Below are 27,406 nucleotides of genomic sequence, written 5' to 3' on the forward strand. Positions count from 1 at the left end.
GAACGAGAAGATAAATCAGAAATGCCACAATAAAACCCAACAAACACCTTCAAGCAACGAAATTTCAAGAAACTGATTAAGGCATAATTGAAAATAGTATTTGATAAAAAATTCTTTTTATGCATATGTAGCATGTGAGTAAAAACAATAGATTTAGCTACACTTTCCTGAAATTGTGACCCAAATTACTACAACTAACGTGGTCCTTGGCCAACTGCATCGTGTTGCGTGTATTTTTTCTTTAATTGCAATTATGTGTAATAAAATTTTGATTGGAAGCCAATTCATATCGACCGGCTGAAATATGGCGGAACTTAGTCGGGGTGAAAAAGGCATTTTTCCGCTATGAGAGTAATCCGAGTCTCTAATGGCACTCACAGAAAAACTGGACCGGAACTGAACACTGAAATGGTATACTTTTTTCGAAGGAGCAAAATGAAACGTAACGATGCTAGATTTTATTTTTATGCTAAGAATCAACAGGTGTAATCAGTTAAAAATTCTTTTGTTTGCACAAATGAATTTAATTTGTCGTTATCCTGTCGGGTTTACCAAAAATGAATTAGACTACATTTTTAATTCACTTCATAATTGAAGTCACTTTTAATGAAAAGCACACGATCCTGCGGGATAATTAATGAATTTATGTAATTCGGATAAGTGATATTTGATATTTTACGTTTCCAATTGTTGCATAAAACTTTATTAATTTCCGTGAATTTGAAAATTCATTATTTCTCTTGTAAATAAGGTTTGATCAAAGGGATTTCTCATCGCATATGCCGGTCTCATTTCTCGCTCAATCAAAACATAATTAGCTGGCAAAGAATTACCAAAAATACGCGATACTTTGTCCTTGGTGATGGAAATAGGTCACTCAGACAGTCAGTCAAGCTAGTTTTTATCAGACCTTGATTACGTAAATAGGTCGGGAAGACTACTCAAGGAGTTGTATCGAAAGCGAGCAAAGCGAAAGAGCGTTGAACTTGGGCGAATAAACATTGCAATTTTCTTTATACTTCGCTTTGTAAATAAGTGAATTAGGAATACAGGTTTAGTTGAATTATCTGTCTCTAAATATTTACCGACACTATAATTGGCATTTTTGCATAAAATGGGATAAATAAGAACACAGGTTGTTACGCAAGATATTTTATTACTGAAAAAGCAAATATATTACAAAGATCTCAATGTAAAATAATAATTTTAGGTAACTAATTAAATACTTATCTATACACATAAATATGTACTATTCGTATAATTCTGTAATAATACTTTACTGTTTATTCATATGCTTAGAGCTAGTTATAAAAAGTGTATATGTTGCAAAAGGTTTCACCGTAGAAATGAACACATTAGAATCAATATCAAAGAAAGGCAGCTAATTACACAAAATAGAACACATGTAATTTGGCAGTGTGATTTGAAATCGGGCAATGTTCGCTATCACAATGAAATGTGTCGATAATATAATAAAAATTTTACAATTTTACCTAACTGCCAACTGAGAAAACTTCATTCCGTAACAACTAGTCTAACTCGAAGTGTGAGTGGTTTTTCGTAGTTGTGATCATCAACATTGTCGCTTTTGACCGGCCTTCCATGTATCAACAAATCAAAGGCCCCTGGATGTTTAAGTCTTCGTTTAAAGTGCAACGCCCACACTCCGTGCTTTTTAATCAATTCAAATTTACCGTTCTCATTACCTTTGACTATCATGTACTCCATTTCACGCTGAAATTACCAATTCTTTCAAAAGTTTCGAGATAATAAAACCACTGACCTTCACAGATGGCTGCATTTTAATTATGCGTAACCTGTGCTTGGTCTGAGCTAGACTAATTTTCAGCTCCAAATCCTCGCCATGGTGGTGTCTCCTAAACCTCCTCGACCGCCTAAATATCTGACTCAGAGTGTCATTTGTATGGCCCAGATTTAGTCGGTAGTGCCTCGAGTTGCGTCTGTGCCGTCCGTTCACCTAGGTTGGAAAAATGTAGAACAAAACACAAAAAGAAATCAAACTAATAAAAATTGAAAATAAAAGATGAATTCCTCTACGTAAAATAAAAAGTGTCAAAGCTAATTCTGTCGTGTAAAATTCAGAAGAGAAGAGAAATTTCGAAAATGGACTAAAGTTACAAAGAATATGAAGACAAAAAATGTGTGGGAAGTGAAAATACTTGTAGCAGGAAGACAAGCAACTACTGGTTGTCAATGGGTCTACAAAATAAAGAAAGATGCAAAAGACAAACTGATGCAATCAAAGCAAGACTTGTTGCAAGGATATTTTCAAAAATATGGAGAAGACTATGAGCAAGTATTTGCAACTGTGGTTCAACAAACGACATTAAAAAGATTTTTGGTAATAACAGGAAAATAAAATTAAATTTTAGAAACAGTTTTATTATTTTTTGGTCAAAGTTCACGCGGTAAAGAGTTAAGGATAGACATTTTTCATTTACATTTTTCAAAATTTTATTATTCATAATAGTTTATAAGTTTTGATTACGAATATCCAAAGTAATAGGCTTCCGTAATTTTGATAAATAGTTTTTATAACGTTTAAGAGAAAGTGCTTATATTGTATCTACTACTTTTTATTATTGTGAAAAAAAAGTACTTTTTATAAACCAAGAAAAAAATGTGTTGTGGTCCTCCAATTAGTTCGCATTACCGAGGTTGCACTGTATAACAGACCTATTTAGGAAACCAAGCGATGGTACATTTTGGGAAAGTGTAAACAAGTAAACAAAAATGAGATTACAGAACAAAACGTAAAGCAAAAAATGGTTTCAAAAGTGTAAAAGGTCGTTAAACTATTGTAAATTCTCAATTTTTTTACCGCTTCTGCATATTTTTATTATTGATAGTTATTTCAACTTTCTGAATAAAGTCATTTACCACCATTACTTCGTATTTTCTACATATTCGCAACAACCCAAACCCGTTAAATAATTCACGCAAATATCGCCACAAACACTTACTTTGCACGAGAAGCAGCCTTCGGTTGTTATTAACTTATCGTTCGAAGCCGACCCGAATTCATTTATGGGATAAGTTGGCACATCCCCGATCTCCTGTCCGTATCCCACAGTTGCGGGCGAAATCGTAGAGAGACAATGCCCTTGCCCTATCCTCTGATACCCTTGAGGACACCCGCAGGAGAATCCCGCCGAGCCCACCGACGTGCACCCGAACGCACAAGGGGCTCCACTACACCCTGCACTCACCTGAAACGCCAAATCAGCTTCGTCTCGTGTCAAATTACCTCAAACCTGGATGCAAATGCTCAACTTGGCATCGAACTGGTACCCGTCAGGACATCCGCATCTGTAACTTCCCGGTGTATTGAAACAACTCCCGCTTGCCCCGCAAGGATTGCTCGCACACTCGTTATCGTCAACACACTGGTTGTAATAATAATGCAAGACGTAGCCTTCAGGACACCCGCATCTGTACCCCCCTATCAAATTCTGACAGCCTTCCGGACATTTACTGTCGTCCAAACACTCGTCCGAATCTATACAGTAACTCCCAGACTTGTCCAACTTGAATCTGCGAGGGCAGATGCATTTGAAACTCCCCAAAGTGTTGACACAGCGACCGGGTTTGGGGCAAATCCCGGTGTCTTCTTTACACTCGTTGATGTCTTCACAGTCGTCACCGATTTGGTTGTAGCCTTTCGGGCAAGAGCAGGAGTAGCTCCCTTGCGTGTTGATGCAAGTGTGTTGGCAGACGTGTTGGCCAGTTGCACATTCGTCCAAGTCGCGACAAGTTAAACCATCCGCGTTTAGTAAATAGCCAGGAGGGCAAGAACACACGAAACTGCCTTCAGTGTTGCGACAAATGTGCTGGCAAGGCGATGGTGAGTGTTCGCATTCGTTTACATCGACACAAAACAGGCCAGAAGCGTCAGCTTTGAAGCCTTTGTTGCAAATACAACGGTAGGAACCCATCGTGTTGATGCATTGGCCGTTGCGGCACAAGTCGGGGATTGTCTCACACTCGTTGACATCTAAACAAAATTTGGGGGAGTATAAGACTCAGCTGGTATTAAAACCTAGGCTTAAAGTTAAGCCGGTCTAAACTTTTAAATAAATGTATTAATAAATTAATAAATTAACTAGTTGTACTCCCAATATAACCAAGGATCCTGCGCTCAAATAAATTTATTCGTTCTGAAGGTAGGCTCCCGCTCGGACATTTTTTGGTTTTAAACCTAAAATCACCGGCACCCGGTTTTTGTAAACCAACTAACAACAGAATAATTAACTGATCGACACTTTTTAAAGCGCGCGTTTAAATGTTTCAACCATCAAGCTAGATTAAAAATTATTTCAGCTTATTTGAAGTTGTCCATTTTTATACAACTCGGCATAAGAGGCACCTGAGTCTTACCTCTGCCATCAACTGTGAAGCCACTATCGAGGCACAACTCTTGATACTGTGGGGAGTACTTTGACGGGCAAAGCTCACAATGAGGCCCCCAGGCCTCACCCATCGAACAACAACAGTCAGCTTTAGTCACGTGTTTGAGTTCGCGGTTGTGAGTAGTGCAACGGCCGTGGATCAGTTTCCTGAAGCAAATTCCTTGTCTCCGATCTAGAAACGTGAAATTTGTTCCGACATTTGGGCAAAAACTTGAAACCTACCAATGCATCGTTTACGGTCGTGCGTTGGTTCATAACCTTCGTAACAGTCACACCTATAAGAACCTTGAAGGTTCACGCAATTGCCATTTTGGCACAGGCCGGGATTAATAGCACATTCGTTGATGTCCTGACAATCATCTGTTAGGCCAACTTGTGTGTAGCCTTCAGGGCAAATGCACATGAAAGAACCAATTAAATTTTTGCACTGGAATTTGCAATTGTTGGCCGGGGTTAAACACTCGTCGACATCTAGATACCAATTAAAAAAATAGAAATTTTGGTGGTTGTGAGAAACAAACTGTGCAGAAGCGACACTGCGACCTCGCTCATCCCTTTTTGTAATCAAGTGAAAAAAGGTTTATCTCAAAAGCGACACTTTTTTAAATACCTATATTTAGGTATATACCACAAATGAACAATAATAACTACTACTTCAATAAATTCTCAAAAATTTTTTATCTTTTATTCTGTGCGCATCTCACGTGCCAATATATGTACAACTTAGATCTATGAGTAAAATCTCCAAACAGTACTTGAAATACGTACGAGCAATACTTTTTTTATTCAAAAAACATCTGTCTATAAAGGAAGTTGGGACTTTTCATAGAATAATAATTGTCTGATGAAATGTACGAATTTTTATTTGACAATAGTTTTTCGTCTTGCGACTTTGTGTTTCTCTACTAATTGCCTATTTGATAATATTCCATATTACGTAAATTTTTTCTTCCTTTTTTCTTTTCCACTTTTTTTCTTGCACCTGTCATTTCTTTCGTTCATTCTTTTCCATCACCATTTTTACTTAGAACTTTTTACAAATTTTGTTTAAAAGAGAAGAGTCAAAAGTGTTGGAGTTCAATCAGAACAAATAAAGACGATAAATTGGTGTATTTCTGAAAATCGGTGTAAAACTGACGTTGCATAGAGGAGAAGAAACATCTGTGTCGCAAATTTGGGAGGAAGAAAATCAGAAATTACACGTGCCTGTCGAAGCCATTGTTCTTCACATCCCTAACCAGTATTTGTTAGTTGATGATGGCAAAGAGCCCTTTATGCTCTTAAAACTGAGAAGGGGTCATAGTATTGCACAATTTTCTAATTTCTCAGAATTTAGGCGAGCTTTATAAAAGCTCACAAATGACATTTTGGTAATAAACTAAACATTTTAGCAAATATGACCATTTGCATTCTCTCTAAATTTTCTATTTTCAAAATTTATGTTTCTATTTTAGTCAATTAATTGACCTCACAACCTGAAGACCGAAAGTCCTACGCTCAAATAAATATTTTTTTGTTATATTGGTCGGTCCCACTCGAACTATTTTTGGTTTAACAAAACAAATTTACGTGTTTTACTCTGCGAATAAGGGACAGAAACGTCTAGAAGAAAAAAACGCAAATTTTAATAGACGGAGCAAATTAAAAAAAATTTAATAAAACTTATACAAAAAAAAATGTTCTACGTAGGTTTAGGAGGTAAGTTTGATAAAATAAATATTGTTTCAGTAATATTTGCTTTCCTATCCTCTCGTGGACCTGTTCAATGATAGAACACTGGTTAAAAAACGATTGTTTCACAAAACAATGTAAAATATGTAAAAACAAAAATATCGATCAAAAAACACTGTCGATGTTTTTTTGATCGCAAAAGAAGGCAATATACGGAGTTTATGACTGTTTATGACAATTCACATTGTATCATTAAAACCAAATACTTATGTTTATAAAGAACATAATTATTTCGTAAATTGTGTAAGTAAATAATAAGTCTAAGTATAAAATTATTCGTTAAATAGTGTCGCCTTTGATTGTATTTAACATTACTTGTGAAGGGAAACACAATAAAGTATAACAGTGTCGCTTTTGCCAGTGATCTGAAATCTTTGTCAAAAATACCTTGACAATGCCGTCCATCAGGTGCAAGGGCATACCCATATGGGCAAATGCATCTAAAAGACCCAGGCACGTTGTGACACCTAAACGCGCATTGATTCCCCATTTCGTGACACTCATTGACGTCCTCACACACCTAAATCCTCTCTAGTACCAAAAATAATCCAAAAAAAGAAACCAACTTACTTGAAGCGGCCCCGGTGCAAAACCTTCCCCACAGCTACACTCAAACCCCCCAACCACATTGGTACACGTCCCATTGCCGCAAATATTCGGATTCGTTACACACTCATTCTCATCGATACACTTCCGACCCGACGAATCCAAAACATACCCCATGGGACAATCGCACCGGAAAGACCCATCAGTGTTAACACACTCTCCTCCTTCGCAAATATTCGGCATCAACTCGCATTCATTTAAATCGCTCCCTGTGTCCATACGACCAGGTCCTTCAGGACACAGTTTGCTAAATTGGGGCGAACCTTCCGGAGGACAACGGTCACAGTTACGTCCCCAAGCTGCTCCTTTGGAACAACAACACTCTTTTTCGGTGATTTGCATTCCTCGAGGTTCGGCACATTGCCCACGATTGAATGAATCGTAGCATTGTTCTTGCCTAACATCGATACATTTCATGGTGTTGTGGTCAAGGATGTACCCATCTGGACATGTACAAAACGCACCACCGTCTGTGTTTGTACAAACACCGTTTTCACAAATTCCTGGGTTGACAAAACATTCGTCAATGTCTTCGCAGAGGTTTGTGACTGGGCTCAGTTCGTAACCATTGGGACAGCTGCAGACGAAGGAACCCATGACGTTGGTACATTTACCAGGAGGACGACAAGTCCCGGGAACCTCTTGGCATTCGTCAATGTCACGACAGTTGTGACCATCGGACGATAAAGTGTAACCAGTGGCACACTCACACGTGAAGGAACCAACGGTGTTCCGACACCTTCCGTTGCGGCACAGAAACGGCATCATGTGGCACTCGTCAATGTCCACACAGTCGTTATTCGCACTCAGCTTGAACCCAGGATTGCAGTGGCACTTGTACTGACCCACCATATTCAAGCAAGAGCCATTATTACAAATATTAGGGTGTCTAAGACACTCGTTGATGTCCACACAGCTATCCCGAGACGTTGTCAGCAAATAGCCCGGATGGCAAATACACTGGAAGCTCCCTTGCAAATTTTTACAATCTCCGTTCTGGCAAATGTTGGGCTTTTCGATACATTCGTTAATGTCCACGCAGTCCATAAATGTGGACCCGTGTTTGTAGCCTTCGGGACATTTGCATTCAAAACTCCCGGGGAGGTTTATACATTGCGCATTGCCTTCACAAGGGTTCCTCAGACATTCGTTATCGTCTATGCATTGGTGTGAATTTATGTCGTAGACATAGCCGCGGTTGCACTGGCATTCGAAACTGCCAGGTGTGTTCATGCATTCGCCGTGTTTGCACATTGAGGGCATTAACTCGCATTCGTTTATTTCGATCGTTTCGTTTGTCATGGGGTTGACGATTTGGCCTGGGTGGCGACCGCATAGTTCAAAGTGTTCATCTGGAAGCAAAAGTGTTTTTTTTGGGAAAAGATCTGTGTTTCTTACTGAACTGACTATTTCAGTTCATCAAACATGAAAGTCAAGAAGTGCTACTAAACAAATAAGACTTTTACTAAAGTTTTGCACTTTTTTAAATAAAAAAATCTCCAATCATTGAATTTGCCAACAATCGGCTACAGAGACGAGCACACAGGATGTTTCTTGTAAACACCACATAGAAGTATTGCGAGCTTCATCATAATCGCGTGGATTCGTCCGCTTTTCCTATACCTATCGTTTAGCCGTTTTCAAAAGTTACATCGTCTTCTCCAAAACTTTTATCATTTGAAAATATCTTGCTAGTTCTTTCTTTTGGCGTTTCTAAATTTTGAAAAAGGCTAACAAGCCTAAATTTTGAACTTCAGTTACCCATAACTCAATTTTTCCTAATACAAGGTGTGTTAAAATATTTTCAAAGTTTAGGATGTGTTTTTTTTTTAAATTTGTAACCATCAAATAAAATAAGCGAGAGTAAACCCCAGAGGAATTCGATTTACAATTTGAGGAATTCTCGAGGAAATCAGGGACAATCGGTGGAAATTAAAAGAAATGAGAGAAAAAATCATTATTAAATCAGAGAGAAATCTTGAGGCAATCTGTTGTATAAATTTGGGTGCGGTTTACCCCTTAGGAATATCCAAGCTTTCTCTCAAATGCCCAAATACGATTTTAACAAATCGATTTTTTAAGATTCGATTTTTGAAGAGCAAGATGTAAACCGATCGTTTTTAAAATGTAAATATTTCGAAAACGATCAAACTTGGAAGTATAATAAGCTGGTGAAACCTTCTTTCAAAAAACAGACCTAAGGGATTATGGTTGTGTAGGCAAATATCTTTATTATAGGTCTCAAAATATGTCTAATGTGGGGTTTAGACACAACACCTTGTATGATATTAGCGTCTATTTAATTAAAATCATTCCGAAAATTTTGGTGCAAACATAATAAGAGTTAACTGAGACATAGATTCAACTGGCGCTTAGATAATCCCTACTCTTTACTCTTTACAATGACGGATATTGGAGGTTTTTTTTAGACAACAAACTATCCTAATTTATGAAACTTGGTTGTCCAAAGCAATATTTATTATACGAAAAATAAAATGAAATACGTACCTTGTGTCCAACGGCAAGGCATATTCCAAAATAATATCATTATTTTTGCGAAAAACAGGTGGGAAATGTTTGGTGTTTTGGACGAGGAAATAGCAATTTAGGGCAACGTTTTGACTTTATTTGAAATCTTCTTCAGGCCTTCAGCTGTTATGTATTTTATTGTTCGGATATTTAGGTCCGTCCAAAACATCAAATATTTTCCATCTGTTTCTGGTAATAAACGACAACGGATCAAGAATAAATTATTATTTTTTTTATTATTTTTCATAAAGTTTACGATGTTAGGAAAAATATTGTATTACCCCCGAGGGTAAACAGCGTGTGAAATCGATATATCATTATAAATCATTAAAAAAATAGAGGGAACCTCAAAAAAATCAGAGTAAATCATGAAAAAGTAACAGAAAATTTAGGCTGCAGTTTACTCCTCAATTACCACTTCTTTAGCAATAAAATTAAAATACTTTGTTAACTGAAAGTTGTCTATAATATTTAGTATTGACAAATTTTTTTCAATGTTATAATGTAGGTATCTGGATTTTAATGTCTCAATCTTTATAGTAATTTTGATTGTGTTCTTTAGTGTGTATGCAATAAACTTATGAATATTATTGCGTTAAAACTGCAATGTGTACCTACTGGTGCCTGGCAATGGACAGGGTTCGCAGGGCTGCCCCCAAGCCTGTCCCATTGAACAACAACAAACTTTCCGTGTTTGGTTTTGTGTCATTGGAGTCGAACACCTCCATCTACTATAGTTCAGAAAGCAAAGATCTTTCCTCATATCAACGCACTCCCCTAAAAAAATCGTAAAAGTTTTGAACGGTACCACAAACACCAAACGTACTTCTCCCAGGCAAGGGCATGTACCCTTCCGGACATTGACAATAGTACTTTCCTGGCTCGTTAACACACTGTCCAATCCGACAAATCGCCGGATTTTCCGCACATTCGTCGATATCGACACACAAAAAACCTGTATCGTCCAACCGGAAACCTTCGTTGCACGAACACATGAAGCTGCCAAAAGTGTTAGTACAGTGGCCGTTTTTACAAATGTTTTCGTGTTCTTCGCATTCGTTAATGTCTTCTAAGACAACCTAGACACAACGATTAGTTTCGGTACGCAATCAAGGTTTAGGGTTACGTACGGTTAGATCGTTCGGTTTGTAACCCATTCCTCCAGGACAAAGTTCTTGGTACTGGAGACTATCAAGGGGAGGACAGTGTTCACAGTGGGGCCCCCAGGCCTTCCCCACAGAGCAACAACAAGTGGCTTTTGTGACATAGTCAGCAGTTGGGGCCTCACACCGGCCTTGGCGGTCAAGGTGGAGGTAACAACGAGAAGTTCGACGATCTAAAATATTTTTTTCAAATTTTAATTTCAAAGTTTAACTGTTGTAAAGCCCTGCAAGATTATACAACCACCATAAGCCTCATTACCCGTAATTGGGACCATTTATTGTGCAGGTATTAAGACAATTTCTAGGTATAAGAAGAATAAAGACCATTCTCTGGTACAGTTTTCTCATCAAGTCAAAATTTATTTAAAATATCAAATGTGTAGCTTATTATATTAAAAGGAAAAAATTCATGGCTATTTCATTAATTATATAGGGTGTGTCAAAAGTCGCGGATAGGCTCTTAAGAGCAGCAAGGTAGAGCTAATCACAACACTATTTTCGAAAAAAAAATCACAAAACCTTCATTTTGCTGAATTCAAAAACAAAAAATGGCAACGACTTAAAAGTAATTCCTATTTTTATACGTTTAGAAAAATATTGCCATGGTAACATTACTGGTGTTTTTAACTCATTTTAAAAACCAAAGGAAATGTTTTCCTTTAAAATAAAATATTAAAAAAATTCTTTTTGAAAAATCAGATAATGAACATCAAGCGAACATGAAAATAATCATCAAAGTATGCATTTTTTGCAACTTTTACGAGCTGCTGCATCTTAAACAAGGAGCTATAATTTTTTTATTATTTTCTTAGCAGTCAATAAAGCCACTAGTATCCACTCTCAAGAGCTTATCTGCGACTTTTTACACACCCTTATGATATATTAGAAAAAGATGCACTGATGAATTAACTCTAGACAAAGATGATATGAAAAATATGAAGTTATATTCAAAGGCAGTCGTATAACGGTGTGTCCTCTTTCTTTTGCCATCCCGTCAACCACGTACTTTTGTGGTACTTCATAATTTTTAAAGATTGCTAGCAATTATTTTTTCGTCGTTTTAGATTTCGATTTCATCTTCTCGCATTTTTGAGAGGGTTTTTTCACAAGAATACTTGAAGATATTTGGCATTATCGTTATTACCATTAACTCTTAAAGAATATTAGGTAACAGCTGGATTTGAAACCAGCTTTCAAAAAACACTTCGTGGTAATCAGCTAAAGGGTCTTTAATATTTTTGGCTAACAGAAGAAGGGATCCTTGAATCTCCAGCTGTTTTCGTTTCCAGCAGCAGTTGCTGGAGTATTTAAGCTTAATTGTACCAAGCTTCGTCCAAATAAATTATAGGTCCATTTTCGGTCCGAAATTTTTGAAATTAGTTTATAAATTCAAATATTTGCTTTTTAAGTCTTGGCTCTTCCATAATTACTTGACTTGGATCCAGTTTTATATAAAAACGCAAAACTTATAACTGGAATGTATTTTCACTAAAGTTTATTTCATATTCTCTCTCTTCTAATTTTTGCATCAAACTTTTTGTGTCAGAACGTTATTTTTGTAACACTCGTAAATGACATATGATTTCATCAATAGTCATTTGAATAAATTTTATCGACGCTTTATTCTTTTTTTTGAGCATTTGGATTTTTCAGAAATTTTTGAACTGTTTTTAAACTGTTGATTAATACATCTTTTCGCCCAAAGTCCTTCGTAAACATTGTAAATATTTTTTTCCTTTCCGGCAAGGAATGTTGGCGTTTTCTTTTTTCATTTTTTTCATTTTTTATTATCAAAAATGCTATCGATACGTGAAAATAAATGCATGATATTCCATTTGAAAAAAATTAGTTATTTATTAATTTGCGTTTTGGCACGTCCTGTACATTATCGGCGTGCTTAAAAATAAAAGTCGAAGTTTTTCTGTTGCAAACTCGGAAAATATTTATGGTGACCTCGCATCGAAATTACTAGAGTATTTTTACAATAATAAAATAAATAACTTTTAAAGCAAAACATGTGCAAAATTATTTAGTTTTAATTTTTTAGTATTTTCGACTACGATTTCTAAGGTGTTGTTTATCATTTAAAAAAATCTTACGAGATTTATAGGGATTTATAAAAAAACATCCTGCAATCAAAACTAAAGAGTACAAAAACATAAATTTAAGCAGAGCAAATTATGGCAAATAATTTTCTTTTGCTTTTTCTTTTTTATGATCACCATATAATCATGCAGGATAAGGGGTAATACTATACCGATGCAAGCGTTCCCTTCGGCGATGAGTTCATAATTTGGGGGGCAAATACACCGATAGCCGCCTTCCAAATTCGTGCATTTTCCATAGAGACATGACTGGGGGCTTTCACACTCGTCAATATCCGTGCAATTTCCCCCTGACCCATCCAGTTTATATCCGTCATTGCAATCGCATCGGAACATCCCGAAGGTGTTCTCGCATTTGCCAAAAACACACAAATTGGTGAACATGTTGCATTCATTTATGTCTAAAACGGTGTAAAATAATACGATTTGCGAGAAGCCGCTTTGCGTCGCGTTACCAACACATGATTGATCGTTCCCTTCGTCAGGGTGCATAAATCCCATCTCGCATTCGCACCGGAACGATCCGGGATAGTTAAGACACTGGCCGTTTTCACAAAGGTTGGGATCGTTCAAACATTCATCGATATCAACACAACTATAGCCGTCGCCTTTAAAACCGGCATCGCATTCGCATCGGAAAGACCCGTCAGTGTTTATACATCGGGCATTTTGGTCACATCCGCCATTGTTTGTTAAACATTCGTTGATGTCTCTGCAGCTTATGCCGTTCCCCGTAAAACCGTCCTGACATCTGCATTGATACGATCCCTGGAAACAACAAAGTAAAGGCAGGAAAAAAACGCGGGGATTGTACAGGATTGTTAATGCAGTCGGCGTTTATGTCGCAGTTAAATGATCCGAGATAACACTCGTCGTCGTCAGTGCAAGAAGGACCTCCGTCAGGTTTTACAGAATAACCGTCCTCGCATCGACATTGGAATGAACCAAGAGTGTTCACACACTCGCCGTTGCCGCAAATATTCGGATTTTGTTTACACTCGTTAATATCTACAAAAGTCAATTTACAACCAACTCTTCTATAACACTTGGAGGGTCAGTGAAGTTAGCACCCCCATTTCCCCACCATCACTTTGTACAATTTTTCAAATTTATTTTTGAATTTTGCACACTTATAAGACAGTGGTACTCTTAATTAATTTATCTTATGACCAAAACTTCTAAGTTGCATTATTGATTTTTGCATATCCAAATTTTAAACCATGACGTACTTTAGGACTACCACTTACCACAATTTAATATGTATCCGGATTTTTGTAATTAGGAAATTTCTGAATTTTTTGGACACCTTTTACCAAAATGAAGATACGCAGTTTAAAAAACAAGAGTTTTTTTATAATAAGTTCATCATTTATGGGAACAGCCATAGCAAACAATAAAATAAAGTCGAACGCCGTACTTCGTAAATATTGCTAATATAATAGTAATTTTGCTATTACTTTAGTATGTACTCGTAGAAGCATTATCAGGTACAAACAATAAACAAATAATTAAGTAATTATCCGTAATAACCAATAAACAATGCAATATTAAAAAAATCAAAAAAATTAAAGAAGTCATTCAACAATAGCAAAAAAATCTGAGACACTATACAAGTAAACTAGAAGTTATTATGATTATTATTATTATTATTATTATTATTATTATTATTATTATTGTTATTATTATTATTATTATTATTATTATTATTATTATTATTATTATTATTATTATTATGTTAGTTATCATGTTTATAAATTCTTCAAATTGTGAAATTTCAAATTTTATAAATAGTTTTTAATCTTGTAAAAGTTTCCTCTGAAAAATAAACTGGAAATTTTTTAACCGTAATTATTCGTAAAGTAGTAAAATGATGGTATTATATTTTAATGCAGGGGTGTTACCTTCACTGGCCCGCACTTGAGTACCTATACAAGACGTTCCACCAGTTCCCGGAAGCAAACCAGCAGTGCAATGACAAATATAACTCCCAATTGTGTTCGTACATTTACCACCATTACAAATCCGTGGGTTTTCCTTACACTCGTCAATATCTGTACAAGTTTTACCATCCAACATCAACGAGTAACCCGATCCACACGAACACGTGAAACTCCCAGGAGTATTTATACAAATATCATCGCAAGGTTCATCATCACACTCATTGATGTCCTCACAGTGTGATTTCAGCCCGGTTTGTTGGTACCCTTCATTACAAACGCACTGGTACGTACCCATCATATTCTCACAAACACCATTCGAACAAATACCACTAGTCCTCGAACACTCGTCTATATCCTTGCAAGATTGTCTATCGGGGGCTAACTCGTGACCTGGGGGACATTCACACTTGTACGACCCTTCGGTGTTAAGGCAATGTCCCCCGCGACAAAGCCCCGGAATCTCCTCACACTCGTTAATATCTTAAAATGATTAAATCAATTTAACTGGAATTTTTGCGACGATTTTTTACCCATGCACACTTGCATAGGGGCCATAGTCCTGAACCCGTCATTACACTCGCAGATGAAATCACCAGGAATGTTTTTACAAACTCCGTTACCACAAACATTGCTCGTGGTAATGCTACATTCGTCGATATCTATAATTTAACAAGTCGGGAAACATTCTAAAGCCCCTTATTTCAATATCGAGTTAACTTCGAGTCAAATACGAGGGTCGTTTGAAAGGTTTGCTAAAAAACAATGACCCCGTACATTAATCAATTAAAGTTGCAACGAAAACACTAGAATGATTTGAACTTGAAAATTTTTAAAATAAGTTAAAGAAGTTGCGAAAATCGGAAAAACGAATTTCGCGCTGTGATAAAACATTATATTAGAAAAACTGGACAGCCGCTCAAATTACAGAGAATTAGAGGATGTACATGCTGACTCTTCTTTCTTCAGCAACTGATTACTTCTGAATAAACAAATATAAACGGTGTCAAACACCCACCCAACATGGAACGCGCTTTCGGCGCCCTGTCTAAGTTACCACTTTAAAAATTGTTGAAAATATCTTTAAAATTGTTACCGAGACCGCTGATTGAGAAGGCGCAAACTTGCTAAGACTGTAAGCATCTTTTTTGAATGGATGCACTTTATCCTTCACGAAAAATTGAATATGAAAAAAATTGTGCAAAGTGGATTCCGCGATTGTTGTGTTTAACAATGTTTGATCATGTTTAACAAAAATCTTAAAGGTCGGCATCCACCCTACTCACCTGATATGGCACCATGCGACTTCCAAATTTAAATATTTGGCCTGATGAAAAAAGATATAGTTCAAACGAAGAAGGTCATAATTGCGTGTTAAAAAAAGCCACCATCAGACTATGTGCAGTAATCTTAACAGCATTGAAAAAATTATAGTTTTCAAAAATATTCTCTTTAACTACGATTTTTACCACATTTATCAAGCAACCTACGTATAAACTTCAAATTAAAGTCAAAAAAAAAATATAACCAACTTCAAAATAACCAGCTTCTTTAGTTAATTTTGATTTTTTCTAACTCAGAATTAAAGTAGGGATTAAGATAAAGTTAAATTAATTTATGCCTAAAGCGGTAAAAGCGTTCTAATTTAGAATATGTACTTGAATGATGTGAATACCTATAATGACCATGAGGCAATTTCTATTCGGAAGCAACGTTTAGTGAGGGAACGTGTGAACCACTTGCAAAGGGGGACTTAAGAAAATTTTTTCAAAGGTCTATTGTACCTATTACTAATGCAATAGCGTAAATTTAAGAAAAAAATGAACGTTACCAATATATATGTATGTATAAGGCAGTTACCATCTTTAACCGAGCGTTAATTTTGTTTCCACTAGGTTATAATAATAATTTAATATAAAATCTTATTAAGCTGAAAAATGACACTCGCTATTGGATAGTACCAAACAGGTACCAACAAAACAGCATTTTTCGCTGACTTGAGATTGATTGAAAGTTAGAAAACTCAAAAAAAAGGAATGAGCCGTAGTTATATAACTATAAGTTACCAGTTACCAGTTGACTCAGAATTATTTAACTCTAAAGTTAACTCACTATTGAAATAACGGGCCTAAGTTAATTTCAAATTTTAATTACCCACACATTTAATCCGGTTGTCATCATAGTCGTACCCTTTATTACACCTACAACTATACCCCCCGACTGTGTTTTTGCACCGTCCATTCTGGCACATCCCTGGAAACTCCGTACACTCGTTGATATCCTTCCGTTCGATAAAACCCTGACCTTTGGGACACAACTCAAGAAAAGCTTGCGTCCCGGGCCTTGGGCAAGGTTCACACTTCTCTCCCCAACCTCTCCCAATGGAAGAACAACAACACAAGTTCTTGTGGAAAAGCCCCTCGATCGCATTAGTACATTTCCCATGTTTGTACCTTGTGAAACACTGTTCCTGCCTCACATCCAGACAATACGTTCGCGTTTCGTCAAGTGTGAGGCCTGGCGGACAAGTGCAAGTGAAACTTCCGTCAGTGTTAACACACGTTCCGCCGCGACAAATATCAGGGTGTAGATCACACTCGTTGATGTCTGTGCATGTTTTCCCATCGACTTTGGCATAGCCTTTAGGGCAGTCGCATTCGTTCCGATTGCAGCGCTCGCAAGGGGAACCCCAAGCGACTCCAATCGAGCAGCAACATTCAGAACGGCGGCTTAATTGAGGGAGATTGTTTTCGCAACGGCCGTGATTGAGTTTGGTCCAACACGAACCTTTGCGGTTGTCTAAAATTGATTTTTACGGCGGTGTTACAATAAGCGGGAAAGTACCGATGCAGATGCGTCCAGTGTTGTCCAGGATTGAACCAGGGTCGCATTCGCATTTGTAAGACCCGACTGTGTTAACACATTCACCGTTGAAACATGCCTCAGGGCCTAAATCACGACATTCGTCAACGTCTTCACAGACGTAGGTGCTGGGGTTCAGTTGAGTACCGGTGGGGCATATGCACTGGAAACTGCCAGGGGTGTTGCGACATTGCCCACCGCTGCATACCTGCACAAATGATCTAACTATTCTTTTTTTGGAATGGAATTAATGGAACTACACTTTATTCATTATAAACCATCGGTGTTAAATAAAGTCAAAAGCTGCAAATATTTACTTGGTAGCAACTAAAATAAGTTTGAATTATCTGTGCCTCATTTATGGAATAAAAACAAATATACCTTTAAATTTTCTAAAACATTACGAATGACTTGATCTTGAAGTAAGAGGAGTTTATTACGAGTATGGTTGATATGTAGAAATAGTAGTTCTTTAATACCCTGTTTATTTTACTAGCGTTTCCACAAAATATAATCATAATAGCGTATATAATGGCGAAATATACAAACGCTACGCATGTAAAAGAGTCTGGATGTTAATCTTATTTCGTAACACTGTCATTGCTTTCTTAATTCATGTACAGTAGAACCTGGATTACTTTTTACAATTTAATTCCGATTATCCGTTTCTAGTTGTTTTATAATCGCCATTATGTGTTTTGCAGTTATTCTTCGAATAATTCTCATTCTCTTTCTTTTAAACATGGTAAAACGAATCAAGTACCTATCAAATATAAATACTTCTATTTTCTAATATTAAGATTTGGTGGCTTCTCTGTCATTTAAGACCACCAATGATTTCGTATTGTGGTAACATTTTGGCACAAAAAAAATCCTAAATATTTTTTATAGCAACACAGGCCACTACGAAAACTGATACATAGCACTAAACTAATGTTACAGGGGGATATATACTTAAATTTCTTGGATTTTTTTTACAATGCATCTGTAGGATAAAACGTCGTATATTACACGTGATCGAAGTGCCATTATAAAGCTCGTGAGAAGTGTCTCACTCGTGCGTAAGCACCCTCGTGGATCAAAATTCTCACTCACATATATTGATGTATTTCTATCACTTATAATATAATATACTATTCCAATCTCGCTGAATTTTCAAAAAATTATATTACTATATCATTTTCATAAGTATTACTTGTATTATGTTATTAATTTATGTTCGAAAAAGTCAAAAATAAATTCATTTTCTAGCTAATTGAGCAAAATTTCACGAGAAAACTGAGATTTTTTAATTTAGAAAAATGTGTTTAACATTTGAAAATGGCAAAATCAGTGTTTGAGGAAAAAATTTACAAAAAACGTTATAAACGACCTTTATTGGAAATTAAAAGTATCTTAACATTAAATTTTCTGACGATTCCAAATTTGTTCTACGATTCGTCGTAATTTTGGGAATTTTGAACGAAATAGGTTGATTTCAACTTCGTACACTCTTTAAAGATTTCTTATTCTCACGTGTTTAACGGTTATTTTTACCATAGCATGATACATTTTTATTCTTTTTGTATTTTCTTTATTATTATTATTATTATTATTATTATTATTATTATTATTATTATTATTATTATTATTACTATTATTACTATTATTATTTTAAAAATCATCAATGTGACAATACCAAACATGTAGGAATGTCCATGTAAGGTAAAATTATCTAAGGATTCCAAATCTGTCTTCAATTTTGTCATAAAATTCTTAGTTTTGGAGATATTCGCCGAAATTCTGTCCTTTTTATTTTTCCCACAAATGCCCATAGAAAAGCACTGAAGCTAGCGTTTATTTAACTTCAAGTTGCTGACTTAGTACTTCAATAACTAAATCACACTGATAACGCATATAGTTTTGTGAATACAGTGTTGTAAGCATTTTATTCATTTTATTCATCCTTTTGTTATATAATCATTGATTAGATAATAAGATTTGATAATAGGCATTGCCTTCACACCTAATAAAATATCTTGCATTTAAGATTAAGAAACGAAAAGTTCTGATTTAAAATTTCTTATTACTCTTAGGTATTATCTGTTTGAAAATTATTCCATTGCTACTTTAGCATTTTTTATTACGTTATTTTTTATACTTTGTCTAGTAGGTCCACTTATCATAAAATTCAAACTGTATTATTTCAGAGACTTGTTATAGTAATTGATGCATGACAATTGGAGTAAAAAGTACTCTGGAAAATTTCATAACCAATCTCATTACACTTCCAAATTTTTTTTCATAAATACCTAAAACTTACCAGTTGTTCGACTTCACATTCATTAATATCGGTACAAATCTTCCCCGTTTCGTCAACTTCAAATCCCGGGTTACAAATACACCTATACGTTCCGATCAAATTTTCGCAAGCTCCATTCTGGCAAATATTCGGGTTCTGGGCACATTCGTTAATATCATTACCATCAAAAGTCGATCCGATCCCGTGAGGGCACAGCTGGTCAAAATCAGTAGTACCAGGCATGGGACAGGGTTGACAATTCGTCCCCCAACCCATAGGTTTGCCCGAAATAATGGTACAACAGCAACAACTCGATCGTGTCACTGCTGTGGTCGATGGGTTGAAACACAACCCGTCTCTGTACTCCTGGTAGCACAAGTCACGTCGAGTGTCAAGACAGGAGCGGCCATCGGGCCCTAGACTAAATCCGGGATGGCACTCACACCGGAAACTTCCGGGAGTGTTATAGCATGTTCCAAATTGACAAGGACTTGTTATACATTCGTCAATGTCGATACAGTGTTTGCCATCGGGACCTAGACGGTACCCTGAGTCACAGACGCAATGGAAGGAACCTTCCATGTTGACACAACGGCCATGGTCGCACATTCCTAAGGTACCAGCAATGGTATAAAAATGAAGAGGGGAAAACGGAAGTACCTGTGTTAGCACACTCGTCTAAGTCGCTACAAAAAGTCTTGTCGCTTGATTCAACAAAGCCGGGCAAGCAAGTGCAAGTGTATGAGCCGGGGATGTTGTTGCAACGGCCGTTGAGGCAAATTCGGGGGTTTTCGTAACATTCGTCGATGTCTAAAGTCATTGAAATATGGTACTACAAGGTACTAATCAAAAAAGCGGAACACCAAGCAAGAATTTTTGTTGAATTTTTGAAAATGTTCGATTACCATCTTTAGAAGAGTTGTTATTGACTGTTATTATTGTTTCCATATTTTTTTTCTAGAATTATTGTCAGGAATTCTATTTTTTCATGGTAAAAAAATATGCAACAGGTATGACAAAATGTAACAAAAGTGTTAATTACTTCTTGGTGTTCCCCTTTTTTGATAAGTGGTACATTTCCCAAAAAAATTAACTTACCGATACACGCAAACCCAGTTGGTGACAATTTAAACCCACTTTTACACTGACACTTGAAACTACCATCCATGTTAATACAAATACCATTGGTACACATCCCAATTTCTGCACACTCATCATGGTCCGTACAAATCCTCCCATCGGGAGAAACATCAAAACCTGGGGGGCAAACACAGGTGAAACTCCCAGGAGTGTTGGTGCACCTCCCATTCTGACACTTCCCCTCCCTACACTCGTCAATATCTACAATTAGTCAAAATTATTATTAGTAAAGTGAAGACTCGTTCTGAGATATTTCAATTAGCACTAGCCTTCACACACTTGCATATGCCCTTTATTCCGATATCCCGGCTTGCAGTGACACTCGTATCCCTCAGGAGTGTCAACACATTGTCCCTCCCCGCAAATATTGGGTCTTAAAATACACTCATTTATGGGGATCATCTCAATTATGGGTTTTTTGGCACCAGGACCCGTCCCTTTTTCCTTGATGGGCGAAACGGGTTCTGGGCCTTTACCCGGATGGGCTGGCCCAGCACAAAGTTTCCGATGATCCTCTGAAACAACAAGTTGTTGTTGGGTCAAAACCAATCATAGAAAAACCTTCTCCGTATTTGGGACATCGCGAGCAATCGTCACCCCAGCCTTCACCCATGTTGACACCACAACAACAATCTTTTTTTGATAGTCGCATGGGTAAACTATTTCGACAGTAGCCTTGAGGCGATCGATTCGTGTAACACAACCCTTGTCTACCATCAATACAAAATTTCTTATCCTGGCTTTGGATAAATCCAGGATTACACAAACAAAAGTAGGAACCGTCCGTGTTAACACATCGGCCGTCCAGGCAAATATTTTCGTCCTCGCATTCATTCCTATCGTCACATTTATTTGTGCTAGGGTTCCTTGACTGTCCTTCAGGACACTCGCATGTGAACGAACCCACAGAATTGACACAGTGACCTCCTGTGCACAAATGCGGAATTGCTTCGCATTCGTTAATATCTAGAAAGGCTCAACATAGAAATTGTCGTCTTAGTCCAGTCAAACAGGCCCTCAAATAAAAATTATGTAAGCTACTTATTTCAAAGCGTGGAATGAACCGCCGGGAAAAGTTAAAAAAAAAAAATAAAGTGTTTTCTCAAAATACGAGTAGGTAAGAGCTAGGAAAAGTATTAGTTCTGAAAAAAAATTTTAAAAATTTCTATATTAAAATTAAGAGTGTTTTTATTTGTTACACTCCTTAGAAGCGTGCAGATAGTGTCAACAACCTCATAACTTCTTTCTGGATAATGCTAAAAACTTCATTTTTTTGCAAAAAAATTCCTCAATGACTGTCGATCTAACGTATATACGCAAGTTTTGGATTTGATAAAAGAATAGTGAAAAAACTTCATTTTTCTTGTAATATGTCAGGTTTATGTAGTAAAATTTTTGAGACGCGAAAATTGTTTTTTATTTCAATATTCAACTTCTTTAGCTCTTTATTTTCTTTTTTATTTCTTATTAATTTACCAGAAAGAGAGAAGAATATACAGTCAAAAAAAGCAAACAAATATGAAATAACTTAACGTACTGATATTAAAGAAACCTCCTTACTTCATTAGCAAACCTGCTCGAAAAAAAAAGGTTAAGGGCCGGTTTATAGAATGCTTTGTTAAAATTTAATTCCTTGTTAACAGTTAACAACGCAAATGGACCAATCAAATTTGTTCAATTTGGTCACGTGACCAGTTAATCATGCATTTAATTTCAGATTAACTTAATGACGCTTCTATAAACCGATCCTTAAAGTAATAGTTATTTAATTTTACCCGTTGAATAATCATTGTGATAAGTTTGGTAAGCTTATAATAAGTAAAGGCCGGATTTTAGGACTTTAAAATATCCTCAAAAGGATTCAAAAATAGGGCAATAAAAACATAAAATAAGGCATTACAAGTACACAACAAAAATAGGTCATAAAAATTTAACAAAAAATAATAAAAATTCTGGCATTAAAGCTTCTGCATCCAAAAATTTAAAAAATACATATTTTTTTACAACCAGTTATTGTGTATGAAGTTACTATGATACGTATATTTGCTAGTGCCTTGACTAAACATTATTATGTCGTATTTATTTATTTATAAAATTATAAAATTTGTTTAAATTGAATTAATTTATCCCTCTTATCGCTTTAAACTTCCTACAGTGTTAGGGGTAGAATGTTGAAAATTTGAAAATTAATTTTTAAGAAACAGAACGTGATGAGGATAATTGGTAGAAATCGGAACACGTCTTTATAATTCAAGCCGAAAGCCGAGAAGAGCTTACCTGTCTAATTAAGCTCTGGTATTTAGAACTTATCGTTGAATAAATTGTATCGGGTTCCATAATTTCTATAGAAATACCAATCAGCAACCATAGAACCGATAAAATTTATGTAGCGATAACTCTTCAAGACGAGTTCTTGAAAATTAACTTCTTCTAAATTTTCGTTTGTGCCATTTCGTGGCTCCTTTATAATAGGTTTTATTTATTGTTTTAGGACAAATAATTGCAGACTTTAGGACGTTCAGAACTTTTGTGACAAATTAAGAGTAAATTTATGAAAAATCATTTACCGTTCTTTGCCCCTTGCAGAAATGCTACAAACTAAGAAAAGTCCGACACTACAAAGAGAATTAAGCCGTGATTTTCACTTTTAAAGCTTATTGCACTAAGTTAACTTGTTGAACTTATTCGAAATATTAGTTTTAATTCACCTCCGTTATCTTAATAAAACATGACACGTCACCACAAATCTGCAAATCTCTTTGTTTTTTTGTCAAAACTATAAAGGTTGTACAAAATTTACATGCATTGAGGAATCCTTGCAAAAAAAAGAAGTTCCTGTAACATTAAGTTTTTTTAAATTCTTCCAATTCCAAACCAAAAAAACAGCTTTCGTATTTAAGTCCAGAAGAAAATTTTCTGATTTTATTGTGATTGTTTTCAATTTGTACATAAATATCATTCCTTCAGTTTAAACCACCATAACTCTGTTAATTTTAACATTTTGAATCATCTTAAAAAAACAAAATTTCTAGTGTAATCTCCAAAATTTTGCCTTGAAGGCCTTTTTGACTAGACTCGTAACGTGTGGTGGTTCCCACCAACACACTCTCCCGTTTTTTGGTTCTTGAGGAACCCGATTTCGCACTCGAGCCGCGACGGACAGTGTTCGCAAGGGTGTCCCCAAGCTTTACCAACAGTAGCACAACACAGAGTCTTCGTACAAACAACTCCTTCGAGTTGGTTAACACACAAAGCCCCCCGAGCGCCAGTGTAGCAAGGACCCGTCCTGTAATCTAAAATTATGTTTTATTTATCAAACAAAATTGCAAGAAATGCATTTACCTGTTTCACAGTGATTTCCTGTGAAACCGTAAATGCAAGCACACCGGTCCGGTCCAATGCATCTTCCCCCGTTCTTGCAAGGCTCCAAACAAATGGCTGAAAAGAAATGTGAATTTCTCGAGATCTATATCTAACTCTCATTCACCAATTAATCCAAATTTCGACAAGGTATAATCTACCTACTATAATCTAATGCATTTTTTAAAAAGTAAAAAAACAAAAAAACTTCAAAAAATTTGAACAATTGGCGGAGACATCAGCAGAACAATTTATAATTCTAATTATAAGTCCTTTTTGTTTTTTGTATTCATGAAGTCATCGGTCTACCATTTGTGATAAAATTTTGTTTGGCAAAATTTTATAATTATCGATTAAGCAATGTCAGTGATATGCAAGAAATTCTCGTATGCAATCTGAACACTTTTCCATGAAAATGTGACCACTTATGATATAATTTGTATGAGAAATATGTGATAGTTTACGTTCTGTGCAGAATTCTCCCGAATATCCGGGGGCACAGACGCATCTTCCGTCAGTGCAAGTGCCCCCGTTCATGCAAAAAGCTCGGCAAGGTTTCCCTCCATCGGAGGTTTGTCGGCCTAAGCCTGCGCTGCAGGTTGTGCCTTTGTGTCCGTTTTCGCACAGACACATATTTGGCTGGATGCACCTTCCCGCTCCGCATGATCTGGAACAAACGGCTGGAAAAAATTCGTAAATTTTTGTCTTTTTTTTCCAAAATTGTGAAACTCACGGATTATGCAAAGTCCCAAAGTGTTGTGCGTCGTCCAGCCTGGACAGCAGTAGGTGCTGTATCTGGATCTGCATATGTTGGGTCTGCACAAAAATTTGAAGAGTTACACCTGTGTTTTATCACATGGTGAAGTGTTTTGAAATCGTTAATCTCCCATCAACGCATAAAAAAGCTTTCAGATTTCAGATATACCAGATAGTGAAGTGGTATGTAATTATACAGATTGATCGGGATTGTTAGTGTTCACTATGAATGGTGATGTCTTAGAGTAAAAGAAAATAAGCTCATAAAAATTCCACAAATGGAAATTGGACAACAAACAAGGTTTGAGTTGTTTGTTTTTTTGGACGGGTTGTTAACGAACCCATAGTTTTCGTGTCGTACAACTGTGTTATTAGTTGAGATGAAATTAAATCCGCTCTTCAGCATCTCTGAAATTTGATATAGCCCTCGTAAGTTTGCGCTGATGCCAATAATTTTCCATTAAAAAACGCAAAATATACATGTATACGCATAAAAAACATTATTTCCAAGCAACATAATGTTTAACATTTTTTCCTCAATCAGCAGTCTTAATTGTTGTCGGATTTAATTATTATAATCGAATTTGCAAGTACCATACACCATAAGACACAAATTGGTGTTTTTTTTAAAGGTATCAGTTTAATGTTGCAAGGACGGCACTTTCTATTAAGTGAAGACAAAATTGTCTAAAGTGTCGAAAATTTAACCCAAGTATTTAACTTTTGAAGAGTTATATCTCGTGAAAAAGGCTCAAACAATTCAAATCACAGAAAATTTTAACTTTAATTTTTAATCAGTTAAAGGACAGTCGGAGACTTGTGTCTGTTATTATTTCTTAAAATAACGAAAATACATCAAATTAAGCCAAATTTTTTTAAACCGCCAAAACTAGCTCAAAAATCGTTTAATAAAAATTGTAAAATCTCTAATTAAGACAATAAGTACACTACAGGCATTTTAAAAACACGATATGTACTTTATTTTTTCCTCAGTACATTCAATTTTTTTTAGAATTTCTCAATAATTCTTTTATACTTAGGAATTAATTAATAATAAGTCGCTGTCATTTTTTTTCAAAAAGTTCTTTGCAAAAATAATGTCTCTAAGCTCAATAATGCTCCAAAAATAAATTATTTTTTGTGTAGCTCACACTTTGTACTTACTGTACATAAATTTTCTATTGCCCTATTTTACAAGGGGTATAGGAGGTGTTTGTATATTAGTTTTTTTATGTTTAAGTATTTCAATTTTAATTATTTTTTTGGTTGTGCACCAGTTTCTTTTTCTTTATTTTATATTTTTTTTATAATTACCAGACAGACAAAGAGTGTAAGTATTATAAAAAACAGTAAAGAAAAATATCTGTTATCATAAAAAATTACGTCACTGCTCAAAAGCCAATGTCATCTTAAATATTGTTATTATACGGTTTCAAAAATGTAGCATTTATTCACAAAAATAACTGATTCGTGGATTATTTTTCTGAAAAATAAAAAAATTCTCGAAAGTTATGAAACGTCGAGCACATCCATTATTAAACAGTAAAAAAATCGAATGTTTACATTGCCGAATATGTTTGCCTCCTCCAATTATTTAAACAAGTTTTTTTCGAAATATTTTATTGAAATTCCTCGAAAAATCACGAAATTACATCAAAACTGACATTATTTTGTTAATTTTTGTGAGAGTTTGTTAGAACAGACAAAATCACTAAATTGGGACAAATATGACTTTGATTTTGCCTATGATTAAGCGTTTAGCATACGTAATGTTCTCTCGAAATTAAAAAGAAAATTAATAAAGTAATAATAAATAATAATTAGAGTTTTGTTTTGGAAAATCACAAAATTCTGTTGGAAATTACATTATTATTTACTTTTTTCAAGTGTTTTAACAAGTTTGTCTGTTAGAAACACAATTAAGTACTTGAAAAATTTTGTTAATACCTTACGGGCTGATAGAACTTATAAAATTAAACCAATAAGAAGGATGTTTAGACAAGTGTTTTTTTTAACAAATAAACGATCAAGTTAAGACAGCTTTACATAATTTTTTGTCATTTTGGAGCATCATAGCGTTAGCTAGAAATGCAATTCTACAGTTTTGCTAAAAACAAGCTGTAAATGATGAAATTAAGTTGAACACATTATTATTTTTACCATTTTTTAAGCTTTCAAGCAAGTTTTTTAGTTAAAACAATTTTTTTCGAAATATTTTATTAAAATTGATCCAAAAATTAGTTCATTTTTGTCCTAATGTCAGATCTTAAGAACACACGCCTAAAAATTAAAAAAGTCAACCAAAAAATATTATTTTATTTATTGCTCTCCATACACTGGAATTTCGAACTCGTTTTTAACTAAAAATCGTTCAAAAAATATGTCATTAAAGAGTTAAACACACTTTTTTCTATCTTTCATACTCGTGTGCACAAGGCCCATAAAACGTTTTTTCATCTGAAGTTTATTTAACTTACATTTATTTTTACACCCACTATTCGAAAAC

At 35.5% G+C, this 27,406-nt stretch overlaps 1 protein-coding gene across 1 annotated transcript in view; it reads right to left on the minus strand.

Annotated features, from left to right (window-relative positions):
- Positions 1-1,136: 1,136 nt before the first annotated feature.
- The window catches only part of LOC663193 (fibrillin-2), a 36,832-nt gene continuing 10,562 nt past the window's right edge, over positions 1,137-27,406 (minus strand). The window contains exons 3-29 of the mRNA XM_008203142.3: positions 24,878-24,960; positions 24,609-24,824; positions 24,127-24,222; positions 23,883-24,077; positions 21,346-21,750; positions 21,054-21,299; positions 20,743-20,985; positions 20,305-20,454; positions 19,666-20,255; positions 17,346-17,571; positions 16,656-17,300; positions 15,035-15,163; positions 14,490-14,984; positions 13,379-13,572; positions 13,020-13,332; positions 12,717-12,965; positions 10,427-10,632; positions 10,123-10,375; positions 9,915-10,073; positions 6,732-8,119; positions 6,549-6,681; positions 4,653-4,901; positions 4,399-4,602; positions 3,276-4,015; positions 2,985-3,230; positions 1,784-1,978; positions 1,137-1,734 (exon numbers count right to left, since the gene is read on the minus strand). Coding sequence (XP_008201364.1) covers positions 1,516-1,734; positions 1,784-1,978; positions 2,985-3,230; positions 3,276-4,015; positions 4,399-4,602; positions 4,653-4,901; positions 6,549-6,681; positions 6,732-8,119; positions 9,915-10,073; positions 10,123-10,375; positions 10,427-10,632; positions 12,717-12,965; positions 13,020-13,332; positions 13,379-13,572; positions 14,490-14,984; positions 15,035-15,163; positions 16,656-17,300; positions 17,346-17,571; positions 19,666-20,255; positions 20,305-20,454; positions 20,743-20,985; positions 21,054-21,299; positions 21,346-21,750; positions 23,883-24,077; positions 24,127-24,222; positions 24,609-24,824; positions 24,878-24,960 — 8,467 coding nt within the window. The 3' untranslated portion in view covers positions 1,137-1,515. The remainder of the gene's footprint in view (positions 1,735-1,783; positions 1,979-2,984; positions 3,231-3,275; positions 4,016-4,398; positions 4,603-4,652; positions 4,902-6,548; positions 6,682-6,731; positions 8,120-9,914; positions 10,074-10,122; positions 10,376-10,426; positions 10,633-12,716; positions 12,966-13,019; positions 13,333-13,378; positions 13,573-14,489; positions 14,985-15,034; positions 15,164-16,655; positions 17,301-17,345; positions 17,572-19,665; positions 20,256-20,304; positions 20,455-20,742; positions 20,986-21,053; positions 21,300-21,345; positions 21,751-23,882; positions 24,078-24,126; positions 24,223-24,608; positions 24,825-24,877; positions 24,961-27,406) is intronic.

The sequence above is a fragment of the Tribolium castaneum genome, chromosome 4, assembly GCF_031307605.1.
Source record: "Tribolium castaneum strain GA2 chromosome 4, icTriCast1.1, whole genome shotgun sequence".
Taxonomy (NCBI): domain Eukaryota; kingdom Metazoa; phylum Arthropoda; class Insecta; order Coleoptera; family Tenebrionidae; genus Tribolium; species Tribolium castaneum.